Source organism: Pleurodeles waltl, chromosome 6, assembly GCF_031143425.1.
Source record: "Pleurodeles waltl isolate 20211129_DDA chromosome 6, aPleWal1.hap1.20221129, whole genome shotgun sequence".
Classification (NCBI taxonomy): domain Eukaryota; kingdom Metazoa; phylum Chordata; class Amphibia; order Caudata; family Salamandridae; genus Pleurodeles; species Pleurodeles waltl.
This window is the reverse complement of record NC_090445.1, coordinates 1,152,717,682-1,152,731,563: the sequence shown is the minus strand read 5'-3', so window position 1 is coordinate 1,152,731,563 and position 13,882 is coordinate 1,152,717,682. Positions and strand designations below refer to the sequence as shown.

At 44.7% G+C, this 13,882-nt stretch overlaps 1 protein-coding gene across 1 annotated transcript in view; it reads left to right on the top strand.

Moving 5' to 3' along the window:
• Positions 1 to 13,882, top strand: part of ADAMTS14 (ADAM metallopeptidase with thrombospondin type 1 motif 14) — a 654,816-nt gene that overhangs the window by 1,492 nt on the left and 639,442 nt on the right. The window contains exon 2 of the mRNA XM_069240367.1: positions 364 to 761. Coding sequence (XP_069096468.1) covers positions 364 to 761 — 398 coding nt within the window. The remainder of the gene's footprint in view (positions 1 to 363; positions 762 to 13,882) is intronic.

The window sequence follows — 13,882 nt, the reverse complement described above, 5'->3', positions numbered from 1 at the left end:
CATTGAATACAAAATGTTTTATAGCTACTCGGGGCTGTTAGGATGGTAAAGGCTACCATAGGACAGCAACTGGGGCGCACTCTGAATACAGTGCTTAAGAGTCTAGTGCCTGGGACTGTATGGTGTAGCCTTTGCAGGTAACTGTAAAGATGCAGAGATGTATGTGATTGTATACCATGGTCAGTGAAGCTTGTGTTTAAACGGTAGAATTGTGTACGAGGAAAGGAAAAGATAGCTGTTGAAAAGTCGTGGGAAATTGATATCAGTAAGACTGATGGTACTCTTGGAAAAACAACTTTACCTGTTGCTTACTGTTTCAATTTATTGACCATTCCTCACAAAATCTATATTTCTCTTCCATAGAGGATCGCTTTGCAAAGCTGGGTGAATATGGTGTGATTGTCCCATTCAGTACGGATTCCCGAGGCCGGTATCTCTCCCACGTGGTCTCAGCAGAAGGAGGCTTCAGGGGCAAGCACTCCTCACAGCACCCTTGGCAGAGGGTAGCCCGAAGCGTCCCCAATCTGGCTAGAACCCACAGCGACGAAGATAGTGTCTACTTTAACGTCACCGTATTTGGAAAGGAGCTACATCTGCGCCTCAAACCCAATAGTCGGCTGGTGGCTCCCAGAGCTTTGGCTGAGTGGCAGGAGGATTTCCAAGAGCTCTTCCAGGAGCCAGTCCGGCGGGGGTGTTTGTTCACTGGGGATATATCGGACATGCCAGGAGCGCGTGTGGCCATCAGTAACTGCGATGGGCTGGTAAGATCCCGTGGTCTCTGGCTTTTTTATTTGTAGTGGTGCCTGCTCCAGAGATCTCTTGAGAGACCCAAGGGTTAAAGGTTTGACCACTTGGGGGTGCTTTGCTGGTCTTAATTTGAGTACCATTGAGTTGGTTAAAAGTAACATCTCGTCTTTATTGAGCTAGACATCACCTCAATGTATTATTATTCCTAATGTTATAAGTAGTAGTAGGAGTCATAGCAGTAGAGTTAGTAATAGTTGCAGTAGTAGTTGTAGTAGTTTCACAAATAGTATTAGTAGTAGAAATAATAGAAGTAGTAGCTGCAGGACTGCCAGCAGTTGTAGCCCTTGTAACAATAGCAGTGGATGCAGTAGCAGTAGTATTATTGGTTGTGTCAGTAGTATTTGTATTAGTAATAGATGTAGTAGCCTAATTAGAGTAGTAGAAGCAGTACTTGTCACTGCTGAAGCTGTCGTGGCCATGTCGGTAGTAGTAGAATCAGTATCAATAGTAACTGTATCTGTATCATCATTTGTAATACTAGTGGTTGCAACAGCTGAAGCCATAGTAGTAGAAGTAGCAGTAGAAGTCGCAATAGTAGTAGTAGTGATAGCAGTTGTAGTAGCATAGTTGCATCAGACAAGATACTACTCATGTGATTTGACCAATTAATATCATGGAACGTTGCACTCTATTCATTCACTTTCTGAGACTTTTTTTGCTTGTTGACCTGAGAATATCTTATGTTTGCGAATGATGCAATCAGATAGATGCAGAGAGCGCCTCTGAATGTGTTTGAGTGATCAGGGGCACCTCTGCAATAACGATTTTGGTTCTGAAGCGCCCCTCACCACGCTCAAGGTCCTGCCTGCACTGGAATGTCCCTCGGGGGGAAGCGAGGGGGTGGCAGGGAAGTCAAGGAGCCCAATGCAGCATCCTTCCAAAAGCGTAGTCTGCGCATCAACATGCTTGACGAGTATATTTATTCATGTATTTTTAAACTGACCCTCTGTCTCCAAGTCGAAGCCTGCCAACTACCAAAAATACCTACACTTGTCCCTTGCTAAAGCCCGGTTATTTCTGGCTCAGAAGGAAACGCAGAAGCGTAGGATGGTGCTTTCCACGTGTCTGTCTGAGCTCTTTGGTGCATGTTGCCAGCTCTGTTCTTGGAAGTCCTGTTGTCCCTTGGCTCGGATAGAGAGAGGCGCCTCTGGTGCAAGGCACCCGCTGACCCATAGAGGCTGTCTCTCTCTGACGTTGTCCTTAAAGAGCCACCACAGCTTGTGGGCTTCGGTAGGAGCTCAGCTGACGAGTTAGATTTTAGTTGTTCAGTTGTGATGTACCTGTGATCATGACGGATCGTGATTTGCTGATTTTCTTCTATCTTCTGCGAATCAGAGTCCGTAAATGAAATAAACAATACGTACAGAAGAGGCTAAAAAACAGAACTGATTTACTTCCTCGTTGCCAGTTTCCCATGTGATCCCGCATAACCTGCATTTTGTGACAGGTGATGCATTCTACAATAACATGGTACTGCTAGCCAAGTTGGAGCGTTTTTAGCACCATGGGGTCCACAGATTTTTAATTCATACCAGTTCTGAATTGGCCCTAGAAATTAAGGGGTAGATTTACAAGAAAGTGGTGCATTGGTCCCGGTGCTGCAATTTTTTTGCGTCCCTCTACCGCTGCCTAACGACACCATGGTGCCCATGGAGATCATAAGCACAATAGTGTCAAAAAATTTTACGCTATTGGGGTGCTTTGCTGCACTAGCATCAAAAATGTTGACAGTAGCGCAGCAAAGCACAAGGAGGCCAATAGGTTACTATGGATTTTTAAAATTTCGCCGTTATTGTTTCTGGCCTACCTGCATCGGAATGCGCCCCCCCCCTGCATACAGTATGCCTGACACAGTCATAATGTGATGCAAGGGGTTGCAAAGTGCACCACTTTGTAAATCTGGCGCAGGTAAAAGGCCACCTTAGCTTAAAAAAAATGATGCTATGGTGATGCAAGGTGGTGCAAGGGGCTTGTAAATATGCCCCTAAATGAATACATTTTCCACATTCAATGTAAATGTTTATATCAATGCTTTGTCTTTTTCTGGATTCCTCCCTTTCTCCAACAAAAATCAGGGGCTTGTACAGGTCAGTCAAACTCTCTTGAAAGGCTGTATTGTTCACCAATGTCTTATTACAAAACTAGCAAAGGCTAGGTCTACCCATTGTCAGACTGGGAATAGGTCCAGGCACCAAAATACATTTTGCCCACATTAGTGAAGCTTTTAGTTAATTAAAAAAAAGGCGGCAGTATTAGGAAAATCAATTGTAAAAACCAGCTCACCTTGCCATAAAACTAACCCAAACTAGCTTAAAAATGGCACATTCACTGATCTGTCAGACCAGCCCATCGGGCACCTAAAGGCCAGTCCGACCCCGGATGTAACGAGGGCCCGATCAGGATGCGTTGCTGCTTGGTTCAAGAATATTGGCCAGAGGTAGTAGGGCCTTTCCTCTTGTTGGCTAAGACCAATCAACAACTTTTCTCCCTATTCTGACAGATTGAGGCTGACAGTAAAATCTGTAAAATCAGCAGTGCGAACTCCACCGGTGCTCAAAACCAGGCACTAACTCGCTCACTCTTGACCAATCTGTCCTTCATTTACTTTCAGGTACTCACAGGTTTGTTTACTCATCCACTCGCTTGCTTACTCATTCATTCCTTACTCAGTTGCTTTCTCTCATTCCTTCACTCACTCATTCACTTCCTTGCTGGTTTGCTCACTCCTACACTTCGATATTTACTCACTGATTCAATCACTCACTCCCTAGCTTGATCGCTCACTCATTCACTCCCTCACTCTCTACTCACCTCCAAACACGGGGATTTCTCCAACAAAACATTTCAGTGGGGGTTTAAGCCAGTCGTTGCTTTATTTTCATATTGTTCCTATATTTTATTAGGTCTATAATTAGCCAAGACTGTTTGATTATAAGAGGATTATATATATATATAAAAAAATACAGAGAGAGAGAGAGAGAGAGAGAGAGATATATAACCCTATTTCTCCATCAGTCCGTTGTTCATTCTTACACCCACACCAGCATGTGCAATGGGTCAGCCCACGTAAGCCATTGGCCTACTTCACTGTGATGGGATTTCTCTTCTTTCACAAGGAATGCATCTGCACAAAAAAGTAGTTCCGTTTAGTGCCAGGAGAAATGAATGTTTTTTAGACCAAAATATACTTAGATTTTTGTTTATTTCTATTTTTTATTTTTGTGGGGACTGCGCGGAAGCCCCAACAATAAAGTTGCAAAAAAAAAATGGCAGAATAATACAAACACTGACAAAGCCAAAAGGTTGGCTGAAAACGCCAGACCAATTGGCTTTAGGCATGCACATTACATTTTTAATGTTGAGAGGCTCACTAAAGTCGTGAGCTCATCCTTTTTATACTCCGGTCATTGCGGAAGAGGCTGGAGCAAGTCCTCTACTATGTTCTTTTTCATTGGCCTCTTTGGTATGTAGTGGTTCCAGATCAGTCGCCTGAAGCAGTCTGTAAACGTAATGTGCTTGTAATCACACTGTGTGGCAAATGGCTGAGTTAGGATCTGGTCTCATGACTTGTGACTGGAAAACCACTTCTTGAATCGAAGAACACACTTCTTCCAATGCAGGGGTGAAAGCATTAAAAGTATCCCAATCACGTAATCAATTAAAAACTAAGATACATAAAGATAAAATGTAAGCACATTGGTCACAGGCTGATCCTACACTTAAATAAATTTGCATTGACTCTTGGTAGAATGGGAGCATTCTCACTATGACAGAGCCAGAGATGGAACTCATAGTTAGAAGTGAAGCCTGAGTTGCTTAAGTTGCAACCGGGTAGCACTCTATCCTGTCAGCTTTTCATCTGTTTGCAAATACAAATGTTCCCAAAAGATCTGTCCACCCGCACTTTAACCTAGTACCCTAGATATGGCACAATATGGCAAGTTGCCAATAACGCAGTAGGTCGAGCTAAACAGAAGTTATAGACTGATCAACTAGATGCGTTTGCTCAACCACACGTTGTGCTGTCGAGCACGCACGTGCCTTGCGGACCAAGAAACGTCACCCACCAGCCTATAATTTTCAAGTGCAGTGCTGGACGTCAAAAGTTGACCGCGCTGTGCAGCCACTAGGAGGATGTTATGATAACGCAACCACAATAAATGTGCACAGCATTCTTTAATAACGGTATGCATCGAAAGGGGCAAATTAAAAGAAAAGAACCGTGCAATTCCGAGTTCTGAGCATCAGATTAAATATGAGCTGCTTTGAATACCTGCCGGCCACACTGGTACACTCTCCATTTAATCCTTGGAAAGTCTAGGATGTTGCACACTGTTGTAATGAGTCAGACACAATTCTCATCAAGGATTTACGCATATGGAACATGTGCAAACCGTCTTGCTAAATAACAAGATTTAATTGATGCCAAGTGTCCGAAATTGTGATGTCTGTTTGGTGCAGCAGAGCAAAGTACGACTCAGAAATTGATCACATCTGTTGGCCAAGGGTGAGCGCCTAGATCGGAGCAGGTACTCACATCGGGCATGAATACAGCACAGGGCTACATTAACAAGGCCAGCTTGAAAAATACCAAGAGCTGGCTTCTGCAGTAACTGGAGAGCTACAGGTCTCCACAGGACATAGAAGGGTAAGTGCGAAGGCAAGGAAGTAGCCAGAATAAAAACCCCGTCACCCACTTTTTACCACATTGCGATTGGCACTGAGTGAGTGATTGAGGTGGCGAAGCCCTGCACTTGCTTGCTTGCTTCCCTGAGAGAATCCTGAGAACAGTGTGGCCAAAGGGCGCCTTTCACAACTGAATTCTCATTGAATTCTGTCATCCATCCTTTTCTCCATCCTTCCTTCTTTACACCCTTTCCTTCTCACCCTCATCTTTCCTACTCACCATCAGCTATCCTTCCTCCCCAGTCTTCCATCCATCCATTTTTTACATCCTACCTTCTGTCCATCTTTCTCCCAATCCATCCTTGTCAGCCATATATCTCTCCATCAATTCACCGTTGTCTGCATGGATCTATCCATCCATACAACGACTAACTCACCCATCTCTTCATAAACCTTTTACACCGTCAATCTCTTTTCCATGCCTCCCTTTCTACTCTTCGTTCATGCTCCTTTGTTTCAAATTGTTCTCACAACCCACAGCTCTATTATGTGTATTTGTGTATTTGTAAAGCACACTATCACCCACAAGGATATCCAGGCGCTGAGCAGGTGTGTGCGCCTAGCCCTGCCTAGGGTAATTTGGTTAACTGAAAAGCCAGGACTTCAGCTTCTTGCAGAATGCAAGAAGAGATGAGGAGGCTCTTATGTGCAGAAGGAGCCCATTCCTGCTTTAGGAGTGATGTAAGAGAATGCATGGACTCCTGATATGGTTCGGTTTATGCATGGGATCTGTGTATTAGCACTGCAGAGCAGAGGTGCCTTGATGGTTGGTAGAAGGAGATGCAACTGTTCAGGCACATAGGACCTGAGTTGTAGTGCCTTCAATGTGTGTGTGAGAAGTTTGAAATGAGCACATTTGTGTATAAGAGGCCAGTGGAGTCTCTAACATGGTGTGGTGTGAGCTCTGTGGAAGAGGTTGAGGATGAGTTTGGCTGCCAGGTTGTGGATGATTTGTAGTCTTCTAGTGAGTTGCATAGTGATCCACTGTGGAGGGTGTTTCCATAGTTCACCTTGCTGATGACTAAGGCATGAGTGAGAGCTTTTCTAGTGTTGCTTGAGAACTATTTAAAGATCTTCGCGCACCTTGAGGGTCTGGAAGAAGAATGCAGTGACAGCAGTAACTTTGTTGTCAATTACTCTGAGGTTCCTGGAGAGTGGGACAGGAACGGCCCTGAGTTCGGAGGACCCATGGTGAGATGTTCTAGGGGAAGATCACTATTTCTGTGTTGTCAGTATTGAGCTTGAAGCAGTTGGCTTTCACCCAGTTAGTGGCTTCAGTGGTGCAAGTGGTGAACTTGTTTCTTGTGTTGGGTGCCTGAGAGGAAGAGTATGAGTTGCTTGTTGTCGCTATAGGAGAGGATATTGATGTCATGTGTGTGGATGCCATTTGCCAGAGGGATCATATATGTGTTGAAGAGGGTTGTGCTGAATGGTGAACCTTGAGACACTCCTCTTATTTCTTAGGAGTAAGGTGCCAGGCTGACACCTCATGTTCTATCTGTTAAGAAGGAGCAGACAAGTGGGGGGCAGGTCCTTGGATGCCAGTCTGTGTGCAGGTACCTGATGAGTATGGGGTGTGAGACAGTGTCAAATGCTGCAGAGAAGTCCAGGACAATGAGGACTGCCATGTCTCCTTTATGAAGGATCATACAATGTCATATATGATGCTCATGAGTGCTGCTGCTGAACTGTGGTTGGTCCTAAATTGGACTGCAGGGCATCAATGGGCTGGTGGTTGCTAATGTGGTTGGTGAGGCATCAGTTGATTAGTTTCTCTCTAAGACCTGCCGGGTATGGTAAGAGTGAACTGGGTCTATAGTTGGAAATTGTGGCATAGTCAGAGAATGATTTCATTAGCAGGGGCATGAACGCGGCATATTTCCAGGTATCCAGGAATGTCAGTGAATCAATGGAAGACTGAAGTTGGGTGTTGGTGCTTCACTGATCAGTAGGAGAAGATGATGTTAGTACTTTGTTGATCAGTAGGAGTACTTTGGTGAAGGCATGGTAAAGGCAAGGGTCAGATGGGGCCCCCAAGTCATACTAGCTTCTGGAAATGCTGCCTATAAACTTTTATTTGGAAGCCATTATCAACAAGGTGAGAAAAGCTATAAAAATTATACATGTTTCATGTCTCATGGCACCCACGTCCCAGTCAAAGTGCTAAAGTGGGGGGTTGCTGACTTCCTTGTACGAAGTCCTGCTTGGGACAGCACACTACCTCTTATCTGCCCCATAGTACAAGTCACAATATGTCCAACGATCGATCACAAGGGTAGGTGCAGACACAGTAGGAATGTAAAGTGCTTCTTGGTATTCATCACGTCATTTCCCTGAATAATAGGTTGTAGAGTGTGCGTGACGTAATCAGTCGTTTAGAGGCAATGAAGAGGAGAGATGATGATTGTAGAGCCACAGCTGTCCCTGTGGTCAGAAACAACTGTACAATCATCAACTGACATGGCGAGGGGAAGCCAAGCTTATTCAGGGCAGGTCTTCCTGCGCCAAGACAGACGTTTTTTCCTATTCATGATCAAACTGCCACCAGAGAAATACAGGACAGGAAAAAAATATTCAATGTTTAATAGACACTGGAAGAAAACTCTGGACTTGTTAGGCACATCCATTTTCCATTTTCCAAAAGAGTCCCAGGCATTGGGTTTTTGTTTTTGGAAAGAGTAAAAAAATGCTGACCAGTCCGGCCTGCCACAATGGCACGGTGGACTGGCCCACCATTGATTGGTTGTACTAAAGTTGCTTCCCCATTCTAAGTGGCGCAGTTGTGCCAAAAAAGGGCCACTACTTCAGCGGCGAATTCAAAATTTGGGAGATGGGTTGTGGCATGTCTGATAAACTGCATCTTTGCCTCTGCTACTCCCATAATTTGTTGGTCGGTCCATCAAACCGTAAATAAGGCCCTCCGTACAAATGAATGCAGTATGGCCCTCCTTCAATACTTTACGTTATCATTCTAATGTATTAGTAACATTTTCTGCCCTTAAGGATACTGATAAGGTATTATTTTAAGCACTTGAGTGTAAAATGTTTTTTAAATATTTTAAATGTTGTTTAACATCAACTTATAAGAACTGAGCATGACCAGTTTTCTGATATACGTTGTTGTCCTTGAGGAGACAGAGATTGTAATAATAACTGCATGAAAATAATACTAAGAAAGGTCCTCACAAGAAAAGGTTAAGTATAGTAGTTAATCTTCCTGTAGTGCAACATGCTCGTGTGGTCATGCTATTGAGTTTGTGTTCCAAGATACTTCATTCCTCCGCATAATTATACTTCATGTCATGTCATCCGTAATGTTCTGAGAGTCAGTTACTAAGCCTTGTGTTCACACTCGAAGATACGAACCAGTTAAGATCTTAGGATACATCAGCATGAAAAACGATCTGGTTTCCAAGCGGCAGCCAACTAAAAATAGTAAAAATGTGGTCATAGCCATGATTACGAGTGCACCGGTTCGGGATGCAATATTTATTTGACTCACAAAAATCTGATACTCCGTTTTTTTTTGGTATGAATTGGGTACAATTAATATTGCGTTTTACACGTTAAGCACTTCCAAATAGACCATCACATTTGGAGAATAGTGCTTTGCACACCAAAATCCACGTCCTCGTATTTTCCCGTCATTTCTCTAAATAAATATCAGCATGCTATGCTTATTTTCTGTGGGTAAAGTTCAAGGGTGTGGACTTTGTCACACACATAATTACCAGGTGTGATAAACTCCGCACAACTCTTAATTTTGACCCCCTGCGGAAACATGGGATTGCACAGTAGTGACAATTTTCCAGCCCAGTTGTAGTTAGGGCATATATGACATGTGATCACAAATATTTGCGAGAGAGATAAAAAATAATTAAAATCTAAACACATTCCAAAGCAATATCTTTAAGGGAATCTCCAATAAGGGCCCGATTGCGGGTGATGAGAGGAGGGTAAATTAGGAAGAGTTCGCAAGCTAGTTGTGCCTTTCCCCACTCCCTCACCACATGCCTGGCTGATTTATATTTATGCTTCTCTTTTCTGGAACTTTTTTTTCAGTTTTAGAAGAATCTGTGGATTCATTGATGGCAGACTGAGGCTGTGGTAAACGTGACTACGAGGCCCACTCAGTGCCTAATTTGAGCCGGTGGTTTCCGATACTCGGCACTGGCACTTAATTATCAGCACTGACACTTATAGCAGTCTGCCACATAGTGGCACTGTTTGTCTAATTTGAAAATGAGCACAACAACAGTTGTTCGTTAATTCAATATATACTGAAAATGACAAATACCTGCTGCCCAAGTCATTCTTACTGCTTTGGGGGCTTAATTGTCACACTTGTAGGAGTGTGATGGTTAGTAGTTGTGTTGGTCTGGTCATTGACAGGGCTGGAAGGGGACCCTGGTGGTGCAAGCTGCGGTGGCCTCCTAGTGATGTCCCTGGCACGTATTTGTTTACAAACTAAGCCCTCGGCCAACTTCCTGTGTTGGGGGTGTTTTTGGGTAATGTGAGCCTGTCCCTCTGTGCTTCCATGCTCCTGTTGAACTTTTATATATTATATGGGCACCCCTCAATGTGTTTTTATATAAAAAATCATGTGTGAATTCTCAGTAGCATCCTACTCCATGCGTTTTTTCCTCTACGTCCCTTATTTCTTCCCTGTTTGCTCTTAGCATGTTGTGTCTTCCAGTGGTGAGGAGCGGGCAGAGAAAAAGGAAGGGGTGAACTTGCAGCCTCACAGAGTCCACATCACGTTCGTAGTACTTTATTTAAGGATTTTTTAATACCATAATGCAAAGTGAATTTATGTAAGACACCCCGTAAAGAACCATCTAATGTTATGAAATAAGCGACCTAAATGCTGGTTACATAGAACACAAACACTTTAATAGCCCTAAAAAGAAGAGAGCATTGTAAGTGCAAATATTGAGAGTGAGAGCATTTTGAAGTTAGCGCCAGATAATGGTGAATCTAAAGTCTCCTCTGGTTTGCAGGTGAGACCTAGAGTTTCCATTATAAAAACAGAGCACACTGCATGCTCTGTGCTGAATAATGTGGTATTTTAATGATTTTGAGAAAAGCGGAGACTGGCTTTATAGATACATATCCAATATGCTACTTGATGTTAACTTGGGGCCTAATTAATACTACAGTGGTCGGCCAATTTCTTTATCCGGGAGACAAAGCAAATTACACCATCGCCCTGCTGGGGTTGCCACCTGCCAAATTTAGAAATGACCACCAAGCTGGCTGTCATTTTAGGACTCGGCTCTAGACAGCCTCATGCGGTGTCTTGAACAGAGACACGTTATTTCTGCTGTAGTGGGCTTCGGCCCGCCCATAGGCTTGCCATTTGCTTGCTCCCACGCTGCTCCATTATTCCTTCTCCCCATTGGCCCATGGCATGCATGCCTCATGGCTTTTCACGACTTTCACCTCCCCGAGAGTATCGAACAATTTCTGCTAAACATACGCAGTGGGCATTTTATCACATTGTTTCAGGACTACTTTTTAATTTTCTTTACAACACCCCCTGACTTGCTCTGCACCAGCATGCAGCTTTGTTCCTTTTGCCGCTTCTTCACATCCTCTTCCCCTCCATAACACCTTCAAGTTACTGCTTCAGGTACTTTGCCTTAGATTACGCGATGATGCAGCATTCCCACTGGCACCCGCACTTTCTAATAAAGATGCCTATCAGTATGTACCTGGTGTGATGAATGTGCAAACACACAAGATGAGAAAGAAAGTATGCTATCAACTGAAAAGACAATCCAGTGTTAATATGGCTGATGATTGAGACTTTGTTGAAAACATATTGGAAAAGACACTGAGGGGCTCTTTAGGTTCACCTCAACTAGCGGTTACTAGAAGTTTGCAAGACAAATCCATTCACAGTACCTTTGCTGCCTTTTGCACCAACTTTTACTTTTGGAGGCATGTCCGCAGCCCACAGCATGCACTACCTGCATACATAGGTTGGCTCATTGAGCGGAGCGAAGTGCCTGCAGGACCTTGCACACTTAAACACCTTCCAATGTTAAAAGAGGCAGGGAGTCTCTATGTACGAGAAAGCAGGTTGCAAGCCTTGCTCATTCAGATAATCCTGCATACAACTAGAATCAGATAACTATTACTGAAAACTATGTAAATATTTAAACCTTTTCAAATAAAAAACCTACAGAATTATTAATAGTAAACAAAGGACATTAAATAAAAATTAAAATTGAGTATAGTTATAACAAATATGTTTATTCCATGGCAATCTGTATCATAGTAAAGCCATGTGACTGTTCCAATATGGCCGGTCCTTGTCGTGGCATGTGAAGGCTGCTGGTTAACTGGCATCCATAGTCTATTTTTACTTTTGATTATTGTGTTCTGCGCTGGCTACCCCTTCTATGCCCTGGACTTAATGGTTACGTCCACCAGCACAGTGCTCATGTGCCGAGGACGTAACCATTACGTCCTCAGCACTGAGCTCAGAGGGAGCGCTAGCGCTCCCTCTGTGGGCTTCCCTCCCAAGGCAGGGATGGAAAGGGAAGCCCTTCCCCTTCCACCCAGACCCCCCCAGTTATGTCTGATGACATCAGCGTGCATTCGTGCGCTGACCTCATCAGAGGCCACTTCCTGAGCTTCCAGCGCGATCGGAAGAGAAATGCAAAGCATTTCTATTCTTCCGATCATGTGATGGGGGCCTGAGAGGCTTCAAAAGGAAGGAAAGGAATTTCCTTCCCTTTGAAGTCTCTCAGAGAATTTCAGAAGCCGGATCGTAAAGTGATCCGGCTTCTGAAATGCCCACTAAACACCAGGGATTTATTTTTGAAATGGAAATTGGCATGAGGGGAGCGACCCCTTGGGCAAGGGTCGCTCCACAGGGAGGCAATATTTTTCAAGGCCTTAAGATCAGCCTATTGTTGTTAGGCTGATCTGCCCCCGGGGGGGGGGGGTAGAAACGACTAGGCGCCAGGGATCATTTTTTTTGTTGGTTTTTCAGAGTTGGGGAGCGACCCCTTAGGCAAGGGTCGCTCCCTTAGGGGGCAAATTATACTTAGACCATTTCTGCTTCCTTGGAAGCAGATCGGGCTATTTTTATGAGGCCAGTCTGCCCCCAAGAATGGCAGAAACCACTAGACACAAGGAAGTTTTTATTTATGGCGAATTCACAGAAGGGGTCGACCCCTTAGGAAAGGGTCGCTCCCCGGGGTGCAAATTTATTTTAGGCCATTTATGCGCCCCCGGGGGCAGATTGGCCTATTGTTATTAGGCTGATCTGACTCCGGGGGGGGGGGGCAGAAACCTCTAGGTGGCAGGGATTATTTTTTTTTGTTTGTTTTGTTTGTTGGGGGAGTGACCCCTTAGGCAAGGGTGGCTCCCCTGGGGGGCAACTTGTATTTAGACCATTACTTTTAGCGCCAATTTCACGCAAGGGAAGCGACCCCTTAGGCAAGGGTCACTCCCCGGGGGGCAAATTTATTTTAGGCCATTTCTGCCCTCCCGGGGCAGATCGGCCTATTGTTTTTAGGCCGATCTGCCCCTGTGGGGCGCAGAAACCACTTAGGCACCAGGGATTGGTGTGTGTGTATGTGTGTGCTTTCTTTAGGGGGGCAGAAACCTCTAGGCACCAGTGATCTTTCATTTTTTTTATTTTTTTTTGCGATGGGGAGCGACCCCTTAGGCAAGTGTTCCTCCCCTGGGGGGGGGGGGCAAATGTATTTTTGGCCAGTTCTGCTCCCCTTGGGGGCAGATCAGCATATTTGTATTAGGCCGATCTGCCCCTGTGGGGCGCAGAAACCACTTAGGCACCAGGGATTGGTGTGTGTGTATGTGTGTGCTTTCTTTAGGGGGGCAGCCCCTTGGGCAAGGGTCGCTCCCCATGGGGGCACATTACTGTTAGCCATATCTGCCCCCCTTGGGGGCAGATTGGCCTATTTATGGAAGGCCCATCTGCCCCCCAAGGTGGGGCAGAAAGCCCACCAGAGGACAAGGATTTTTTTAATCCAAAATAAGAGGGTGGGGGTATGGCCATAACCCCACCCCAAATAAATGGGGCCAAAGTTGTTCTGCCCACCAGTGGGCAGATGGGGCAATTACCCCTGATCCACACCCTGGGGGCGGGGGCAGAAAGTCTACTAGATGCCAGGGAATGCAAAAAAAAAATAGTGGGGTGGTGGCTACCAACCAGTATTGGCCTGGTTATGCCCCCACCCCAACTGAAGGTGGTAACAGTCTTTCAGCTCTCCCCCGCACTCTAAAACATCTTATCCCACAGCAAGCAAGAAGACATTTGATTATTTTGGGTTTTGATTTTGCATTTGGGTCATGAGAGCTTGGCTAACTCTCAAAATCGTCCCACTTGGAATGGTGAGGGCTGCACTTTATG